At 43.1% G+C, this 21,488-nt stretch overlaps 1 protein-coding gene across 1 annotated transcript in view; it reads right to left on the minus strand.

Annotated features, from left to right (window-relative positions):
• The window catches only part of CHPT1 (choline phosphotransferase 1), an 83,745-nt gene that overhangs the window by 40,520 nt on the left and 21,737 nt on the right, over positions 1–21,488 (minus strand). The window contains exons 2-4 of the mRNA XM_082256746.1: positions 15,766–15,913; positions 5,204–5,345; positions 2,295–2,379 (exon numbers count right to left, since the gene is read on the minus strand). Of these exons, the coding sequence (XP_082112872.1) occupies positions 2,295–2,379; positions 5,204–5,345; positions 15,766–15,913 (375 nt within the window). The remainder of the gene's footprint in view (positions 1–2,294; positions 2,380–5,203; positions 5,346–15,765; positions 15,914–21,488) is intronic.

Here is a 21,488-nt window from a genome sequence, read left to right on the forward strand (position 1 = left end):
TTTTCAAAGTGAGGCTTGGAGCGTGCTGTCCAGCGTTTTTTTCAAATTCCGACTGAATGGCAGGGAGGACCGGAGGAGACCCCTGCTGGAAAGCAGCCACAGGATACAGACTGCCTGTATCCTGGGGCGACCTGTGAGAAGCCTAAAAGGCGTACAGGTAGAGTGAGGTCCTCACCGGCGTTGCTGAACCTTCCCTTACAGGGGGACCATCCAACACAGAGTCTTCAGGTCAGAGACAAAAAAAATAAATGTTTCGCTGTAGAAGAAACACAATCAATACTGAGGGACAAGGGGAAGGATGGGGCCTTTTAGCAACCGTGAACTGATTGCGTTTCCTGTAAGGTGGAGCCTCTCATCATGTGTTGCCATCCTGGAAGGCGAGAGGAGAAAAGAATGTTTTATTTTGCTTTTCTTGTCTTGTTGTTAAAGCAGTATTAAACTCCGAAAAATAAAAAATTAGCCTGGCCCCCTGCAGGCTAATGTCATGATGTGCTAGTATGCCTTGCCCTACCTTTCCTTTAAAAAACACAACCCTACAGCGGCGAGGTGGGACTGCTGCAAGCACTTCTATCTTCACCCGGTCTTCCTCCTAGGCTCGCACTCTCCAGCCACTTGAATGGTCCAGACTGCAAAGACCTCACTCCCACACATGGGCATGGGAGCCACAACTGCTGCTCAGCGCTCTCTGTATTCAGGGAACACTGATGTATAGAATAGATGTGTAGCGATTCCACATCTATTACAAGTGAACCCTACAATTTCATGACTACTCATCATGATACACCATGATTTATAACACATTTATATGAATTGCCTTCAATTATGAGGCATCAGGGTTCCATTGATATAGGAGTATGTCCTATCATTTATGTGCATGTTCATACCATATTTTATTGAATATATGTTTATTTTTGTATGTTTTGTATTCTTTGTGCTAAATAAATGCTATTTTTATTAAGTGATGGCTATTTTTATTTCCACTGAGATCAGCACATACTAGATGCCCATAAAGTCCCAATATACTGTATATTCGAGGGGTGAGGAGACCCCACTACTTTGTGAGGCTCTCTCATTCTCCTCTCCTTTATCCCTTTCTGTGTACCTAGGGATGTGGCAATAGTATGTTTTAGAGTGTGTCTCATCAAACTTTTTTACATTCAGGGAACACTCGCTGTGCCTTGAATGCAGAGCGTACTGTGCATGTGCAGTGAAGTAATCGGCTAAAGCTGATGCGAATATCTCCTAAAAAGGTGCACATTTCTGAGATATTTACTGTGCCTAAAGGTAAGACTTAATATAAGTTTACCTGGAGGTATAAGTGACAATGCAGAGTTTACTACTGCTTTAAAGCCCAACAACAGTAATAAAGCTCCTCTTAACAGTGGGCAGCACCTGCACTACAAGGGGTTAACTAGTCACCTATTTTTAGGGGACTGATAAGCCCTTTTAGTTACCTGATCCTTTGCTCACCTGGCAGACAGCGCTCCCCTTCACTCTGGCAATGAACTGTTTCATGACCTATTTACATTAGATGCAGGGTTAGAGTCCTTGCATCAGTATTGATGACATCAGAGGACCTTAGACCTCTGGAGTGTAATGGCTGTGGGGACTGGTCTAGAAGCATGGAGGAGCGATTTATAAATTATTTTCTCAATTCATACAACTTTCATCCAGGATTCACATATTTTTTTAATTAACTCCAACTTGAAAAATCCATTAAATATTGAGTAAAAGTGGTGTTAAAACATTTATAAACAGACCTCTAAGAGTTGACATGAACATCTGAGCTGCAGCTGTCCCCCGTCAGCTCTACCTGGGCACCAAACACCACTGATCACTCTTTTCCCCACCTCCGCTCTGGGCAGAGAGTCATGACTGTCCGTCACCGGCTCTTTGCTCTGCCCCTCCAGCGCTGACCGGAACACCGGGATGTGGAGGGGGTGGGAGTGGCTGGCTCAAGCTCTCAGCGTATCTGGATAGATTCCAACCTGGACTGGCTGAGTATTGTCATCTGACAGTGGGCTAAAGCTCACAGTCGGCTGAAATTGAGTCACAGGAGCGCAGAACGAACTGCACTCCTGTGATCCATAGAAGTACAGCCAAACGAGCTTTTGCTATAGTTCTCCTTTAAGCCAATCATAGGAACATGACAGCAACATCATGCCTTGATGTAATGTAATAGGAAAATTGTCTGTTTTTTTTTTTTTCCATCCTATTAAAGCAGCAGGATGGACCAGAAAATATACACAATGAGTAGATCTAATGCAGGGATTAAAAATTGTACAATATGTTACCTCAATGTCCCAGAATCTAGTCCCAAAAAATGCAGACAACAAAAATACAATGGTAACTGAAATCTGAAGCTCTGTGACATCAATCCTGGGGAGAAAAGAAGACAGTTGTGTTCTAAAAGTATGACATTCAACGCAAAAGTAATCAAATATTTTTTTCCATACAGCCAACTCATATGTAACACATCATTACACACAGGATGATAAAATGAGTAAATAGGCCTGCAGGGCTATATTTGTAAGAAATTATGGCACTATGGGTGTACAGCCCTGAAGCACATTGATAATCAACAGAGCTAGCAGAATTTTCTCTCTGATGCACACTGACATATGCTTTATTATAAGAATGCAAGATATATAAATGTTCTATTATTTTCTTCCTAAAGCCCAACTCTGGACAAATGAAAAAAAAAAAAAAAAAAAAAAAAAAGATCCCCAACAGTGTGGCTTTGTTCGAACTGCAAGGGTTAAAGCCCAACTCCGGGCACTTTTTTTTTTTTTTTGTTCCCATGAAGCAGTGCTGTGCCCGCACTGCATGGATTTTTTTCTAGGGGTGAACACAGCCTTCAATTACCCAATCCTTCAATTCTCCGGAAGACAGCGCTCCCCCATGGCCAGCGGTGGACTGTTCATAATGTCTTTATATGAAGAGCCGGTCTATGGGCATGATGTCAGGAATAGTCCACAGCATAAAAATTGCAGGAGCTGAAGAGACCAGTCTTGCGCTCTGGGAATCAGAGGATTAGGTGAGTATATCTCGGCTCTAGTCTAGTCTAGCTACACGAAAAGTAGGTAAGTAAATCTTCCTTTCTGTTTTCCATAGGCTTAATTGAGCAATTTAACCCTTTTCTTTGCAGGCACAACCCCATGCAAGGCATATTTTTAGAGTTTCCTGGAGTTTAGCTTTAAACATTACTCACATTACTCACTTTGATTTAACGACCAGTAAACCAGCAGTGGCAATGGTATCATAGATTTTGTAAAAATTAGGTGCTGTGCTGTTGTTCTGTCTATATCCTTTCTAATGATATTCATGTATATAAGGTTGTTGCTCTTAAAGATACAGTAATATAAACTGGCTATACATACAGTGGGTACGGAAAGTATTCAGACCCCCTTAAATTTTTCACTCTTTGTTATATTGCAGCCATTTGCTAAAATCATTTAAGTTCATTCTTCTTCCTCATGAATGTACACATAGCACCCCATACTGACAGAAAAACACAGAATTGTTGACATTGTTGCAGATTTATTAAAAAAGAAAAACTGAAATATCACATGGTCCTAAGTATTCAGACCCTTTGCTCAGTATTTAGTAGAAGCCCCCTTTTGATCTAATACAGCCAGGAGTCTTTTTGGGAAAGATGCAACAAGTCTTTCACACCTGGATTTGGGGATCCTCTGCCATTCCTCCTTGCAGATCCTCTCCAGTTCTGTCAGGTTGGATGGTAAACGTTGGTGGACAGCCATTTTTAGGTCTCTCCAGAGGTGCTCAATTGGGTTTAAGTCAGGGCTCTGGCTGGGCCATTCAAGAACAGTCATGGAGTTGTTGTGAAGCCACTCCTTCGTTATTTTAGCTGTGTGCTTAGGGTCATTGTCTTTTTGGAAGGTAAACCTTTGGCCCAGTCTGAGGTCCAGAGCACTCTGGAAAAGGTTTTTGTCCAGGATATCCCTGTACTTGGCCGCATTCATCTTTCCCTCGATTGCAACCAGTTGTCCTGTCCCTGCAGCTGAAAAACACTCCCACAGCATGATGCTGCCACCACCATGCTTCACTGTTGGGACTGTATTGGACAGGTGATGAGCAGTGCCTGGTTTTCTCCATGCATACCGCTTAGAATTAAGGCCAAAAAGTTCTATTTTGGTCTCATCAGACCAGAGAATCTTATTTCTCACCATCTTGGAGTCCTTCAGGTGTTTTTTAGCAAACTCCATGCGGGCTTTCATGTGTCTTACACTGAGGAGAGGCTTCCGTCGGGCCACTCTGCCATAAAGCCCCGACTGGTGGAGGGCTGCAGTGATGGTTGACTTTCTACAACTTTCTCCCATCTCCTGACTGCATCTCTGGAGCTCAGCCACAGTGATCTTTGGGTTCTTCTTTACCTCTCTCACCAAGGCTCTTCTCCCCCGATAGCTCAGTTTGGCCGGACGGCCAGCTCTAGGAAGGGTTCTGGTCATCCCAAACGTCTTCCATTTGAGGATTATGGAGGCCACTGTGCTCTTAGGAACCTTAAGTGCAGCAGAAATCTTTTTGTAACCTTGGCCAGATCTGTGCCTTGCCACAATTCTGTCTCTGAGCTCTTCAGGCAGTTCCTTTGACCTCATGATTCTCATTTGCTCTGACATGCATTGTGATCTGGAAAGTCTTATATAGACAGGTGTGTGGCTTTCCTAATCAAGTCCAATCAGTATAATCAAACACAGCTGGACTCAAATGAAGGTGTAGAACCATCTCAAGGATGATCAGAAGAAATGGAAAGCACCTGAGTTAAATATATGAGAGTGTCACAGCAAAGGGTCTGAATACTTAGGACCATGTGATATTTCAGTTTTTCTTTTTTAATAAATCTGCAACAATGTCAACAATTCTGTGTTTTTCTGTCAGTATGGGGTGCTATGTGTACATTCACGAGGAAGAAGAATGAACTTAAATGATTTTAGCAAATGGCTGCAATATAACAAAGAGTGAAAAATTTAAGGGGGTCTGAATACTTTCCGTACCCACTGTATGTAATATAACTAGGTAAGACACAATATGCAAATAATTCTTATTCATTCTTACAAAGTGGATTATTTATTTTATGTTATATTTTAAACACAGTAGGTAACCAATTCCTACAGTTTTATTGACGCTAACTCAATGGACATTTATAAAAGACACTGTACAAGAGGATGAAAATACAAAAACTTACAATCCAAATCTCAGAGTACCCGACACATAGGTCTGCCACTGGGCACAAAAAAACATGAACATGCTGATAAAGCAGCAGAAAAACATCCAGCTGGGCATTGTTCCAATCCGTGCCGCAGCAATTGTCCCAACGGAAACAAACACTGCACAGGAAAAGAAAAAGTTGTTATATCAAGAAACAAACACATGACAGAGCCAAAAGTGAAACTTCAAGTGGGAACCTTTGTGGTAGAATATGTAATGATGCAATCAACATACTTTCATACAATCTTATAAATAGTTGGACAAAATGTCAAGCGCAGCCTACCAACAGTCCAATACTGTGAATTCTGATAGGATGCCAAGGATTACTGCAGTTCTTTTTACAATCACATTTAAACAAAGCTGTTATCTGAATATACAGTTGTGCTGATACATTTACATACCCTGGCAGAATTTATGATTTATTGGCCATTTTTCAGAGAATATGAATGATAACACAAAAACTTTTCTTTCACTCATGGTTAGTGTTTGGCTGAAGCTATTTATTATCAATCAACTGTGTTTACTCTTTTTAAATCATAATGACAACAGAAACTAACCAAATGACCCTGATCAAAAGTTTATATACCCCAGTTCTTAATACCATGTATTGCCCCCTTTAACATCAATGACAGCTTGAAGTCTTTTGTGGTATTTGTGGGTGAGACTATTTATCTTCTCAGATAGTAAAGCTGCCCATTCTTCCTGGCAAAAAGCCACCAGTTCCTGTAAATTCTTGGGCTGTCTTGCATGAACTGCACATTTGAGATCTCCCCCGGGTGGCTCAATGATATTGAGGTCAGGAGACTAAGATTGCTACTCCAGAACCTTCACTTTATTCTGCTGTAGCCAATGACAGGTCGACTTGGTCTTGTGTTTAGGATCATTGTCATATTGGAATGTCCAAGTACATCCCATGCGCAGCTTCCAGGCTGATGAATGCAAATTTTCCTCCAGTATTTTTTGATAACATACTGCATTCATCTTGCCATCAATTCTGACAAATTTCCTGTGCCTTTGTAGCCCACACATCCCCAAAACATCAGCGATCCACCTCCCTGTTTCACAGTAGGAATGGTGTACCTTTCATCATAGGTCTTGTTGACTCCTCTCCAAATGTAGCGTTAATGGTTGTGGCCAAAAAGCTTGATTTTGGTCTCATCACTCCAAACGACTTTGTGCCAGAAGGTTTGTGGCTTGACTCTGTGCTGTTTGGCATATTGTAAGCAGGATACTTTGTGGCATTTGCATAGTAATGGCTTTCTTCTGGCGACTCGACCATGCAGCCCTTCTTTCTTCAAGTGCCTCCTTATTGTGCATCTTGAAACAGCCACACCACATGTTTTCAGAGTCCTGTATTTCACCTGAAGCTATTTGTAGTTTTTCTTTGCATCCCGAAACAATTTTCCTGGCAGTTGTGTCTGAAATCTTAGTTGGGTCTACCTGACCGTGGTTTGGTTTCAACAGAACCCCTAATTTTCTGCTTCTTGATTAGAGTTTGAACACTGCTAATTGGCATTCTCAATGCCTTGGATATCTTTTTATATCCATTTCCTATTTTAGTGAGGATGGTTACCTTTAATAGCCATTCAAACCGCTTTGTGTCAACTTGTGTGCATGTTATCAGGCCAAAATCACCAGGGTATGTAAACTTTTGATCAGGGTCATTTGGATAGTTTCCGTTTTCATTATGATTTAAAAAGAGTAAACACAGTTGATTGATAATAAATGGCTTCAGCCAAACACTAACCATGAGTGAAAGAAAAAGTTTTTGTGTTATCATTCATATTCTCTGAAAAATGGCCAAGAAATCATAAGTTCTGCCAGGGTATGTAAACTTATGAGCACAACTGTATATGTACCTTAAAACTGAACTCGGTATGATTTTTATTGCATAGTTACAATCTCATATCTGAGGGACTGCTGTGAAATTGGACAATCGCTGTAATAGTCAGTGCAACTAGAATGATCCCTGCAATGTTCTGTGCTTGCAACTTCCTTTCTGTACAGTTACCACTGGGGGTGGCTTGCTTAGTACCACTTTTCATAGAATGCCTTGTATTCTTTTAACACATGGATTGGACTAGGTGGAAAGGAGAGGCAGTGACGTCACAATCTTTACATCATCCAATAAGATAATACCTTGTATTCATTAAAAAAATACAAGGCATTCTGTGGTGCCAAGCAAGCAATCCCTGTGGTCAGTATACAGTGGGACAGGAGCAGACACAGGGCCCAGGAGATTGTGGCAATCACTTTATTATCTATTACTAGTACAGTGGTTTGTCAGCTTCCACAGCAGTCACTCAAGTATGAAATATGCATTACTCCAGGTCCAGGCTAGATCAATGCAAGTATGCAACAAAGTTCATCCCTGGACTTCAACGTTCCTATATACATATTGCAAAATTCATTTTGCTATGAGCAGTGCGTCCATTTAAAAAAAAACTAGATTTTTGTCTTAGCGTAAAATCTTTTTCTCTGATGTTCATTGATGGACACAGCTCCTTATCTTCTTGACCCTTGGGTTTATGCTGCCCCTACAGAAGTAGGACACTAGGTGGAAAAAAGTTTGACTACGCCAATAGGGCAGTCCCAGGGAGTATACTCCCACTTCCTGCTATAGGTCTTCAGTTTTGTAACAAGCAGCATCAGAATAACATATAACCCAACTCAAGAGAGGGGTGGGTGCTGTGTCCGTCAATGAACATCAGAGAAAAGGATTTTACGGTAAGACAAAAATCCAGTTTTCTCTTTCGTTCATTGACGGACACAGCTCCATATCTTCTTGACCCTTAAGAGCCAACCAGGGAAAACAGGAGCTCAACCAGGAAACAACTGGAGCTCACCTGGAAAAAAATACACCCTCAACAAGGACTAACCCTCTCCTACAGTGGCCTGTAAAACCTTGCGGCCAAAAGGCAGCATCCGCAGATGCCAACACATCCACCTTATAACGTTTTGTAAAAGTGTGCACGGATGACCAGGTGGCCGCCTTATGACAGAAGGCCCAAGAGGCACTAAACACCCTCGTAGAATGCGCCTTATCAGGGAAAAGGAGAATCCTGACGATGGTACCCAAGGCCAAAAGCTGATCTACTCCAAGACACCGAAAAGGAACGGGAGGGGAGGGGAGGGGAGGGGAGGCGAGGGGACCCCCCCCCCCCCCCAAGACTCACACCAAGCAATGTACACCCTCCAGACTTGATGATAAATCTTCCTAGAAGTAGATTTTCTAGCTTTTAACAGCGCAAGAATCACCAATTCAGACACCCCTCTATCCTTCAGCACCTGGCTTTCAATAGCCAAGCCATTAAAGCCACAGACTGTAAAGCAAGATGGAAGATCGGTCCTTGAGCTAAAAGATCTTCTCAGAGGGAGTCCCCAAGGGACATCGGTGACCAGCCATACTAGATCTGCATACCAATTCTGGCTAGGACACCCAGTAGCGAAGTTGGTCCAACAGTGTGGCCTGGTGATAAGTCTGAGCATTGAGGAGTCCCAAAACTCCCAGATTCTTGGGTAAGTATAGAGTGTTTAGTGCACCCCTGGGTTTCTTTCCAGCCCATATGAAGTTGCATAAGATCGTAGCTGATTGTGAGAAAAAAGAAGATGGCAAAGGAATGGGGAGCGACCTAAAGTAGTAAATCAGTTTAGGCAACATTTGCATTTTGTATGCCGCCATTCTTCCTACCCAGGAGAGTTGGACTTTGCTTATTTGTGCCATATCATTTGAGATTTGTTCAAGGAGGTTAGGGACGTTTACTGTGTACAGGTTTAAGATAGGTGATGTCAACTAGATGCCCAATTAGGTAATAGATGAGGAGTCCCAAGTGCAAGGAAACAACTGACCCAATAATGTGTATTGTGCCTGAGAAATATTAACTGGAAGAGCATAGCACAAGGTTACGCCAACCTTGTAGTATGAAATTTTCCCAAACCAGGAGAGGCCTTTTTGTACAGCGGGGAGAGATTTTGGGGTTGGATAACTTTAATATAATTTCATCAGAGAAAAGACCCAGCTTGCGCTCTCCTTGTTCCACACTTTGATACCGTGAATAGAAGGGTCAGATCTGATATATTCTGCTAGTGGTTCAATGGCTAAGGAAAAAATCAGTGGAGAGAAAGAGGGCAACCTTGTCGGTGCCATTCATCAGTGGAAAGCTGGCGGAGACCATGCCTGAGTTGTAGACTCTTGCTGTAGGAGTAGTGTAAAGTGACATGATTGCTGAATGTATAGGACCTGAAAGCCCAAATTTCGACAGAGTCCGAAATAAATAATCCCAGTGTACTCTGTCGAAAGCCTTTTCGGCGTCGAGTGACAGGAACACACTTTGTTTTTCTGTTAGTTCTGCAAATCCTATTAGGTTATTCCTAATTTTCCTAGTCCCATCTGGGGCTTGACGGCTCTTAACAAATCCTACTTGGTTTAGTCCCAACAGGAGTATTGTAACCTCCATTAACCAATTAGCAATAATTTTGGCGCATATTTTGAGATCTGAGTTTAACAAGGAGATAGGGTGGAAATTTTGAAGAACGGTGGGGTCTTTACCCAGTTTTGGAAGGGTGTATATTATAGCCTGAAGCATCTCGGTGGGAAGAGAACCCCAGTTTAGTGCTTTGTTGAACAGTTCAGTAAGCTTTGGTACTAATGAGTCAGCAAAAAGCTTTGTAGTACTCGCCTGAGAAGCTGTCAGCTCCGGGGAATTTATGAAGAGGTAAAGGCTTAATTACTGTCATAACTTCAGTGTCTGTAATGGGAGAGTTAAGTAATTGAAGGGTTCTGTCATTACTCTGGGTAGTTGTAGACGGTGAAGAAATTCCTCAATGTCTTTTGTAGTAGGGTGGTTAGTATTAGGGTCCCTTTGAATGTTATAGAGAGACTCATAGTACTCGCCAAAGGCCTTTGCTATTTCCTGGGGGTTATAATGGATTGTGTCTGTTTTTTGGTGTCTAATGGAGCGTACTCTATTTTGGATTTGCCTTCGTTTTATTTGGTTCGCCAGGAGTTACTGGCTTTATTACCTTGAGAATAATATGACTATTTTAATCTTTTAAGAAATTTGTCACGGTCAGAGATTAATGCTTGTTTCAGTTCCTCCCTGCATGTGTTTAATCACAACAGGGTAGATGAGGGCAGTGGGTGTTTTTTTTTTTTTTTTGAAGAGCCTACAAGTCCGCAATCTCTTTTTGTAGGGATGATATAACCTTCAGCGTTTTTTTTTTTCCTCTCTTTGGACGCTAGTTGTATAAGGATGCCTTTGCGTAGAGATTTTGCCTGGTGGAGTAGCGGCATGAGTGCTAAGCTCCTCAATTGGCAAAAGGCCTCACTGCTGTAAGAGCTCCAGGCCCTTTTCAAGGGATGTTACTGTGAAGGTTTTGTTGTTGCCATCAATGGTTAGCAAAACTGAAATCCCCCACTTGTACATTATTTTATGATCCATCAGGATCTTTGTGATGGGGACGAGGTTATTTCTTGCTTTCATAGTTGCTTGTGACAAATCTGCGTATAGAGAGATTCATGCGTATGGATCAGGGAAGGAGAGCTGCTGCCTTGAGTAACGCATCAGCTGGTCTTTGACATGATAGAAGTGTATTCTCGCTATAACGTCCCTTGGGACTGTATTCGATAGATAATTGAGTTTAGGCAGTCTGTTTGCCCTATCAATAATGATGTCGGTGGGAGACAGGGATGGGAGGACGGTCGTCATAACCTTTTGTAGAAATTGGTGTAGATCTGCCGTTTGGACCCCCGGAACTTAACGTTGTTCCTGCGGGATCTGTCCTCCAGGTTTGCTAATTTAAGCTTCATTGCCAGCAGCTCTCCCTCCACCAGCTCATTGTGTGCTTGTGCTAAATCCCCCATTTTTTGCTCTACATGATCTACTCTGTCTCCTAAACTTTCTAGCTCTCTCTTAGTGCAGCACATAAAGGTAGCCATGCTGTGCTGCAGAGCTCTCCTTAATGACAGCAGCATGTCTAAGTGTTGTGTCGATAACTGGCTGTCCTGATGTGGGGAAAGTGTCCAACTTTTCCTCAGGCTCTTCCATGCCCCTCCCCCTATGTGTGGCTGATCCCTTTCTTTTGATAACCTCATCTTTTTGTTAACAGGGCTGTTAGATGCAGAGTGTGTGTTGTCTTTACCTCTGTTTGCAGTGGATCCTGGTGAGTCATCACTGCGGCATCCGGTTATAGCCCCCTCAGTGAAGAAAGATGTGCCTGTGAAGCTTCCACCATCGCCATTTTGGCTGCACCGAGCCTCTGCAGCAGAGAAGAATTCGGTGAGTTTTATTTCTCAAGGTTTTTTCGTTTGCCCATCGTGGCCATTCAGGTCCCCTGTGCTTCCGCCGCTTCTCTGACTCTGTGCCGAGCTTTGTCCGTCGCTAAGTGCCGCTGTGTCATCCCTTTAGTTCCAGAGCTCTCTCCTCACAATACCATGCGCCCGGCTGCCGACTCCCCCACCAGCGCCTTTTCATGCGCGGCTGTGGTGGAAGAGGAATCATCCCCTCTGTCAGAGCACTCCGGGTGCATGGATGCAGACCCAGTAGGGTGACTCGCATCCGCTGTGGCAAAAACAACCTCAGAATCTGAGGAGACAGATGATGCAGGTGAAGGCAGGGGACGCATTTTGCTCGTCCTATTTTGGAGGGCCATATCTACCTTGGACACTAGTGACTGCAGGACCGCCGTCATCAGACAAAGCAGACTGGGACCCAGAGGGCCCCGCAGTCTCTGAGAGGGGGTCAGGTGGTGGCACTTGCTCCAGGGACTCCATGGATTAACCTGGGGATCACCAACAAGAAATAGGAAAACTGCTGTTAAAGTTCCCCCCACTGCTGCACCAGTGGCACCACAAGTCCCAGCGCACCAATCTACCGCTATAGCAGAAAGAGGGAGACGCCCCCCAGGGACTCACCAGCCCCCCCCTGGGTGGGTGAATGGGGTGTGTCCTGCAGAGGGACCCTGAAAGAGAGGGGGAGTGCTATGTAGGAAGGAAGGGCACCCGGGGTCTGAACAACCCAGGGAGGGGACCACGTCCAATCCGAAAATTGCCAGAGGGGAAGGGGAGACACTACTATCCACACCTTGGAACCGGGCAGGCACCACTCCAGGCAGACCACCGCACCATCTTAGACTGGGGGTGCTGCGGGTCAGAGGCACGCTGCGACCCAGGTCGTGACCAGGGCTATGTATCCTTGTGTGGCGTTTACTCGCAGGCCAGCCCCTGTCCAGTGGGGCTATGTCGCGGCCGACCTAGCACATAGCTGAGCACGGGTCACGCTTACTGGCTGGACTGGGGAGACCGTAAGGATCTAGGATATCCAGTCTGTCGCCCAGTCCACCAGTTGATTGTAGTTCTCACAGGAACAGAAAAAAAATAAAAGAAGCATAAAATTTCCATCTAAAAAGGAAAAAATGCTAGGACAAGAAATCCCAGCAAGGAGCTCTAGGTCCTTACTCCTGACTAGGCAGAAAAAAAACTGAAGACCTATAGCAGGAAGTAGGAGTATACCTCCTGGAACTGACCTAGAGGCGTAGTCAAACTTTTTGTCCGCCTAGTGTCCTACTCCTGTAGGGGGCAGCATAAACCCAAGAGTCAAGAAGATATGGAGCTGTGTCCGTCAATGAACGAAAGAGAAAACGGTTAAAAGTATTAAATACGAATACATACACACACTGATCAGCAATAATGTTATGATGACCCACCTAATATTGAGAAGGTCCCACTTTTGCTGCCAAAACAACCCTGACCCATCGCAGCATGGACACCACTAGACTTCTGAAGGTATGCTGTGGCATCTGGCTCCAAGCCATCAGTAGCAGATCACTGCCTCCTTTTCTCCAAAGCTAAATAATCTCAAATAAGGACTGCACAAAACCACTAAGATTAAAAAGTAGTTTTCAGTTTGCCCATTGAAGGCAGAGTGACAGGGTTTCCTGATAACCCAACCCTCCTGCAAGGTTTACTCCTCTATCCACACCCCCTACTACTCTATGCTGTAGAAGTCCACCCTAGATAAGCTCCCCTTTCAGAGTGAACCTTCGGGCCTGAAGACTGGCTTCTCAGGCAAAAGCACTGATATGGGGGGGGGGGGGGGTGTCATACTTCTCCATGCCTTTAAGCCCCACATTGTTACAGCAATGGAGCGGGGAGATAGTGAATAAGCACAGGTAAGTAAGTATATTTTACCGAGGGAGTTGGCTATTAGCAGACATTTCCACTTTAAGCTGAAAAGGCAAAGTAACAGTGTCACTTAAAAAAAAAAAAGCCAAAACTTTGATTTAGTTTTAGATAAAGTGGGAAGGCTTAGACTCTAGCTCAGGTATTACGAAAACTCAGTCGTCTTTTCCTCACTTCCTATTTTATCCTGGAAAGGAATCGTGGCAAAATTTACTGAACTGGTAAAGTCCCAAAACATCCCCACTGTGTTCCTCCTGCTCTCCCTGTCTTTGTATAGGAATTTTTCCTTCCTGTTTTATCTGAAACCCATAAAACAAGGGAAATTACCCAAATGGCAAAAAATAGTTGACAGAGATTGTAACCCTTCGCCACTTAAAAATCATTTTAGCTTGAGTTTGCTACATTAGATTAGATCTGACACTCTACTACAATGTATTTGCATCAACTATACCTCTTACCTGCATCTATTATTATTATAAAATACAGGATTTATATAGCACGGACAGTTTTCACAGTGCTTTACAACAGACTGTACAGTTACAATGCAATTCAATACAGGAGGAATCCAAGGGCCCCGCTCGTTAAGAGTTCATATACTAAAAGGGAGGGTCAAATTACACAAAAGGTAATAACTGTGGGGGATGGGCTGATGGAAAATATCAAATTACAGTTAGGTGGAGGCAGGATAGGCTTCACCGAAGAGAAGGGTTTTCAGGGATCACCTAAAGGTGAACAGAGTAGGAGATAGTCTGTCAGATTGGGATAGAGAGTTCCAGAGGATGGGTATAGCTCAGGAGAAGTCCTGGAGGCTGGCATGGGAATAGGTGACGAGAGCTAGAGAGCAGGAGGTCTTGGGAGGAACGAAAAGAACAATTTGTTAGTATTTTGAGATTAAGTTAGTGATGTAGCTGGGGGCTGAGTTGTGGGTGGCTTTGTAAGTTGTTAGTATTTTGAATTAAAAAATTTTTTTTGGGGGGGGGGGGGGGGGGAGATGAGCAGAAGCCAGTGGAGGGATTGACAGAGAGGGATAGCAGACTCTAAAAGGTTGGTAAGGTAGAGGAGTCTGGCAAGATCATTTATGATGGACTGAATGGAGGATAGACTATTGAAAGGTAATCCAATGAGAAGGGAATTGCAGTAGTCAAGGTGAGAGATAATCAGGGGGCGAATAAGAAGTTTTGTGATGTCTTTGGTTAGGAAGGGGCATATGTTGGAGATGTTGTGCAGGCTGAGGCCTCAAGCTTTGGAGAGTGATTGGATGTGGGGCCAAAAGGAGAGTTCATAATCCAGGATTACACCTAGCATCTGGCTCGCGGGGGAGGGTTGATAGTTGTGCCATCAATCTCGACAGAGAAGTCAGGGGAAGGATCACATTGGGGAGGAATTATTATGAGCTCGGTTTTAGATAGATTGAGTTTGAGAAAGCGGTGTGACATCCAGACTGATATGTCTGTTCGTAAACTAGTAATGTGTGAGGAGTAGAGAGATAGATTTGTGTGTCCTCAGCATAGAGATGGTATTGAATTTTGATGAAAATCATGGGGGGCAATCAGTTGACCCAGGAAGGAGGTGTAGATCAAGAATAGGGGGGAGGGGTCCAAGAACAGATGAGAGAAGAAGGTAGAATTTTAAGTGATGCTGAAGGTGCAGTGGGATAGAAAGGATGAGAAGCAGCGTACGATCATTGGGACCAAAGGAGTGAAGATTTTGAGGAGGCAGCTATGGTGAACCATATCAAAGGCAGCAAAGAGGTTCAGGCATAGGTGTACAGAGTACATTTAGCCATTAGTAAATAGGTTGTGAGTTTTAGGAGAGTGGTTTCCGTGGCATCTACACATCTCAACAATATTTTTATCAAATAAAGGAAGGGTTAAACTAAAATAATAAAAAAAAAAAAAACAGCATACAAAAAACAATTTAAGAGAATATTACCTTTGAAGGGGGAGGTTTGGTGCCTCAGATCAAGGTGTGTGGGACTTTTAAGGGCTAATACACAGGGAGGTATTTTAAATATAAATATAGTATTTATTTCAAAATAACATAAAAGGTAATTATCATGCGTTTCTGGTTACAGAAAATATGTTACATGTGGTGTATGGGCTAAGGTCCTTAGCCCATACACCACATGTAACATATTTTCTGTAACCAGAAACGCATGATAATTACCTTTTATGTTATTTTGAAATAAATACTATATTTATATTTAAGATACCTCCCTGTGTATTAGCCCTTAAAAGTCCCACACACCTTGATCTGAGGCACCAAACCTCCCCCTTCAAAGATATTTCAGGGATTATGGCTAAAACCGAACTAAAAACTTCTTAGGGAATCGCATACCCAAAAAGAGAATATTACCTTACCTATAGATATAGAGTCACAGCCATGGTCAAATAGTTCCCCTAACGGGGAACTACTGTTTGTTCTTCGTGCTTGTTTTCCATCAATGGCATCCAGTGACTGATAAACAAACAGACCAAAAGCACAAAGCAGAAATGCCCATGACGGAGCCTGTAAAAAGCAATAGTCTGTTAAAGTAAACATAATGTAAGTGAAAAAGGTAGGTTTAAGTTCTATACAGTGCTTTGCGAAAGTATTCGGCCCCCTTGAACTGTTCGACCTTTTGCCACATTTCAGGCTTTAAACATAAAGATATAAAACTGTAATTTTTTGTGAAGAATCAACAAGTGGGACACAATCATGAAGTGGAACGAAATTTATTGGATATTTCAAACTTTTTTAACAAATGAAAAACTGCAAAATTATTCAGCCCCCTTAAGTTAATACTTTGTAGCGCCACCTTTTGCTGCGATTACAGCTGTAAGTCGCTTGGGGTATGACTATCAATTTTGCACATCGAGAGACTGAAATTTTTGCCCATTCCTCCTTGCAAAACAGCTCAAGCTCAGCGAGGTTGGATGGAGAGCGTTTGTGAACAGCAGTTTTCAGTTCTTTCCACAGATTCTCGATTGGATTCAGGTCTGGGCTTTGACTTGGCCATTCTAACACCTGGATATGTTTATTTGTGAACCATTCCATTGTAGATTTTGCTTTATGTTTTGGATCATTGTCTTGTTGGAAGACAAATCTCCGTCCAAGTCTCAGGTCTTTTGCAGACTCCTTCAGGTTTTCTTCCAGAATGGTCCTGTATTTGGCTCCATCCATCTTCCCATCAATTTTAACCATCTTCCCTGTCCCTGCTGAAGAAAAGCAGTCCCAAACCATGATGCTGCCACCACCATGTTTGACAGTGGGGATGGTGTGTTCAGGGTGATGAGCTGTGTTGCTTTTACGCCAAACATAACGTTTTGCATTGTTGCCAAAAAGTTTGATTTTGGTTTCATCTGACCAGAGCACCTTCTTCCACATGTTTGGTGTGTCTCCCAGGTGGCTTGTGGCAAACTTTAAACAACATTTTTTATGGATATCTTTAAGAAATGGCTTTCTTTTTGCCACTCTTCCATACAGGCCAGATTTGTGCAGTATACGACTGATTGTTGTCTTATGGACAGAGTCTCCCACCTCAGCTGTAGATCTCTGCAGTTCATCCAGAGTGATCATGGGCCTCTTGGCTGCATCTCTGATCAGTCTTCTCCTTGTATGAGCTGAAAGTTTAGAGGGACGGCCAGGTCTTCGTAGATTTGCAGTGGTCTGATACTCCTTCCATTTCAATATTATCACTTGCACAGTGCTCCTTGGGATGTTTAAAGCTTGGGAAATCTTTTTCTATCCAAATCCAGCTTTAAACTTCTCCACAGCAGTATCTCGGACCTGCCTGGTGTGTTCCTTGTTCCTCATGATGCTCTCTGCGCTTTAAACAGACCTCTGAGACTATCACAGTGCAGGTGCATTTATACGGAGACTTGATTACACACAGGTGGATTCTATTTATCATCATTAGTCATTTAGGTCAACATTGGATCATTCAGAGATCCTCACTGAACTTCTGGAGAGAGTTTGCTACACTGAAAGTAAAGGGGCTGAATAATTTTGCACGCCCAATTTTTCAGTTTTTTATTTGTTAACAAAGTTTGAAATATCCAATAAATTTCGTTCCACTTCATGATTGTGTCCCACTTGTTGTTTATTCTTCACAAAAAATTACATTTATATCTTTATCTTTGAAGCCTGAAATGTGGCAAAAGGTCGCAAAGTTCAAGGGGGTCAAATACTTTCGCAAGGCACTGTAGTTTATGTTTAGGTTTATCTTTGAAACAATGTATGGTCTGAGTGTATTTCTTTAACCAGGTCTGGGCCTGAAGGATTTGCCCCCTTAATGACCAGGCCATTTTTTGCGATTTGGCACTGCGTTATTTTAACGGAAAATTGTGCGGTCGTGCAACACTGTACCCAAATAAAATTGATGCGACAATTCGGAAAACAAATATATATATTTTTCACATTCTGCTATAGAACATTCCCAAGAAAAAAAAAAAAATGTCATCCTTTTAGGCCAATTTGTAATCTGCTACATATTTTTGGTAAAAAAAAAAAAATATCGCAATAAGCGTATTTTTATTTGTTTGCGCAAAAGTTATCACATCTACAAACTAGGAAAAAGATTAATGTAATTTTTATTTATTTCTTTTTACGAGTAATGGCGGAGATTTGCGATTTTTAGCAGGACTGTGACATTGCGGCGGACAGATTGGACCACTGACATTTTTGAGACTTTTGGGAGGACCAGTGACATTACTACAGTAATCAGTGTAAAAATATGCACTGTCACTGTAATAATGACAGAGAAGGGAAGGGGTTAACACAGTGGTGATCAAAGGGTTAAGTGAGAGCCTAGGGGAGTGTTTTCTAACTGTATGGGGGATGGACTTGTGAAATGACCACAGAGACCTGTGATCACAAGCGCTCTGATCATTTCAGAGAGAAGACTGGTCAGTTGTGTTTACACTAGCTAACCATCCTCTCTCAGCGGGGAGCAAACGCGGGTGCCTGGTGGCAATCGCGGTCGCCGGTCCAGTGGATCGGCATCCCCGTTGCTTAGTAGGGCAAGAGCGCAGCGCGTGCTCGCCCCCCAGCTCCACGCGCGTGACTGATATAGGGCTACGTCGTTTCGCGCAGCCGAGCCAGATTGCCGCAGTAAATATGCGGTGGGCGGTCGGCAAGTGGTTAAGCTTTTTTTGGAGTGACCTTTTGGGTATATAACAATTTGCATTAATTGGACCTATTTTTGATCCCATTAATATTATTTGTAACACAATATACACAGCTTTAGAATAAAAAAATACACAAAGCTGGGGATGTACAGTGTTTCCTTGTGGTCTTCCATTAGAGCACATTGAGCTTTCTTTTGGTGATATTTGATCACCACTGGGTTGTTGTTTTTTGCTATATAAACAAATACTGACTATTCTGAGAAAAAAAAAAAATATATAAAAACATTTTCTACTTCCTGCTATAAAACATACATTTCATCATACATTTAGGCCAACATGTATTATGCTACATGTCTTTGGTAAAAAATAAATAAATAAATAAATAAATAATAAAATAATAATAATAATAAAAAAGTGCATTTTATTGGTTTGTGTGAAAGCTATAAAGTCTACAAACTATGGTATGTATATTTGAAAATTTTTGATGGCCAATCTAATTTCTTGAGGCCCTTAAAATGCCAGGACAGTACAAATTCCCCCCAAATGACCCCTTTTTGGAACGTAGACAGTCTAAACTATTTAGTAAGAGGCATGGCAAGCTTTTTGAAGTTGTCATTTTTTGCCACAGTTTTTTGGAAAATTAAGACATTTTTTTCTTTACATACTGTCACCAGTGCAGTGCCATCATGTGGCTGGTGTGGCAGTGCTCAGGGATACTGACATGTAATAGTATGTGAGAAAAAAAAAAATGTTTTTACATTGCTTTTCTTGTGATTGGCTCAAGCACCATGTGAGAGCTGTGGGCCATCACTGTATTGGAAGCACAGCTAAGCTGTTATGTATGACATTCATTCATAACATTAAAAAAGATACTCAAAATAAAGATACAGAGAGTAACCCTATGCGCTTATGGGGCAAACAAAATAAATAAAGATACAGAGAGAGAGAGAGATTACAAAATGACGGCGGGAATGTGGTTGTGTTATCCTGACCGGACGTCATATGACGGCGGCAGGATAACACAGCTCTGGGCGCCCCCCGGGGGCGCGCAGAGCGGCGATCGGTGATGCGAGGTGTCAGTCTGACACCCTGCATCTCCGATCTCGGTAAAAAGCCTCTGACGGAGGCTCTTTACCATGTGATCAGCCGTGTCCAATCACGGCTGGTCACATAGTAAATAGGAACAGCCGTTGATCGGCTTTCCTTAGTTCGTGCCTGACAGGCACGAGTAAAGGAGCGCCGATCGGCGGCTCCCCTGACAGGGGGGGGGGGGGGGGGTCGGCACTGGTAATCAGATCATTGATTACCAGTGCAGACCCTCGGGGGGGGGATGCCACTAGATCCACCAGGGATGCCCACTATGACCCCAGGGATGCCCACTATGGCCACCAGGGATGGCAATCAGGGCTCAGGGAGCCCCCCATTGCCCTCCCCATCAGTGCTGCCCACCAGTGCCCTCCCTGTCAGTGCTGCCCACAAGTGCCCATCATTGCCATCCTTTAGTGTCGCCCACCAGTGCCCATTATTGCCCACCAGTGCCACCTATCAGTGCCCATCAGTGCCGCCCATCAGTGCCCATCAGTGCCCACCAGTGCCGCCTATCAGTGCCCATCAGTGCCACCTATCAGTGCCCATCAGTGCCACCTATCAGTGCCCATCAATGCCGCCTATCAGTGCCTAGCAGTGCCGCCTATCAGTGCCCACCAATGCTGCATATCTGTGCTACTTATCAGTGCCACATATCAGTGCCTATCAGTGCCGCCTATCAGTGCCACCCCATCAGTGCCACCCCATCAGTGCCACCCCATCAGTGCCACCCCATCAGTGCCACCCCATCAGTGCCACCTCATCAGTGCCACCTCATCAGTGCCTGTCAGTGCAGTCTCATCAGTGCTCATCAGTGCAGGAAAAAACGTATTTATTTACAAAATTGTATAACAAACAAAAAAACTTTTTTTTTTTCAAACTTTTCGGTCTTTTTTTATTTGTTTAGCAAAAAAGAAAAAACCCAGAGGTGATCAAATACCACCAAAATAAAGCTCTATTTGTGGGGGGGAAATGACATAAATTTGGTGTAGGTACAGTGTTGCATGACCGCGCAATTGTCATTCAAAATGCAACAGCGCTAAAAGGGGAAAATTGGCCTCGGCAGGAAGGGAGGGAAGTGCCCTGTATTAAAGTGGTTAATAAGTGCTGCTACTTAGTTAATAACAAGATGAAAAAAGGAAATTCTATGTATATATACACACTACAACATATATCAAACAACGTCCTTGGTTACTGTTACGACGGAGGAACTGGACGATCCTGAGGAACTTGCTACTCGGCGTGGAGCCATTACAAGCATCCGAAGGAGGTCCATTACTCTGACTATTCACATGGTTCAATGCGATTATCTGCTTGGTTACAAGTGAGTGTAATGTGCGGGATGTTATATTAATAAAGTGTTAAAACAATGTCACACTAGTGGAGCTTTTTCTCTTTACATACACGGGAGCCACATGATCTGAAGGGGTGCTTTTGGCCGTCTGGTGGAGCTTTTTGCTGTTTGGTATTTAAGGGCTGTATGCCTGTTCCACGTGAGTGGGGGGCATAAACATCTGGTGAGTTTTCCATTCAGCCATTATCCCGGCACTGTGGTGGTGGAGAGTTGGGTGTCCTTTATAACAGCACGGATTATCATCACTCCCTGAAGATTTTCTGCATTTGCCTCTATTTATTTATGTGTGTGTTTTTTTGCATGCACTAGTGTTTGTGCTGGGAATAACCATAAGGCCTTTTTGTATTCATTTTATGGTGTATGATTTTATTGTGCATATAGGTCTTGGTCTGTATAACAGGTTTATAATTAACTGTGTGGTGATAAGGGGTTCCCACCACTCTTGCGCTACTGTCATTTTGTGATATATGTTGTAGTGTATAATATATACATAGATTTTCCTTTTTTCATTCATTCATAACAGATGTGTTGACAT

This window comes from Pelophylax lessonae (assembly GCF_965119305.1).
Source record: "Pelophylax lessonae genome assembly, chromosome: 4".
Lineage (NCBI taxonomy): Eukaryota > Metazoa > Chordata > Amphibia > Anura > Ranidae > Pelophylax > Pelophylax lessonae.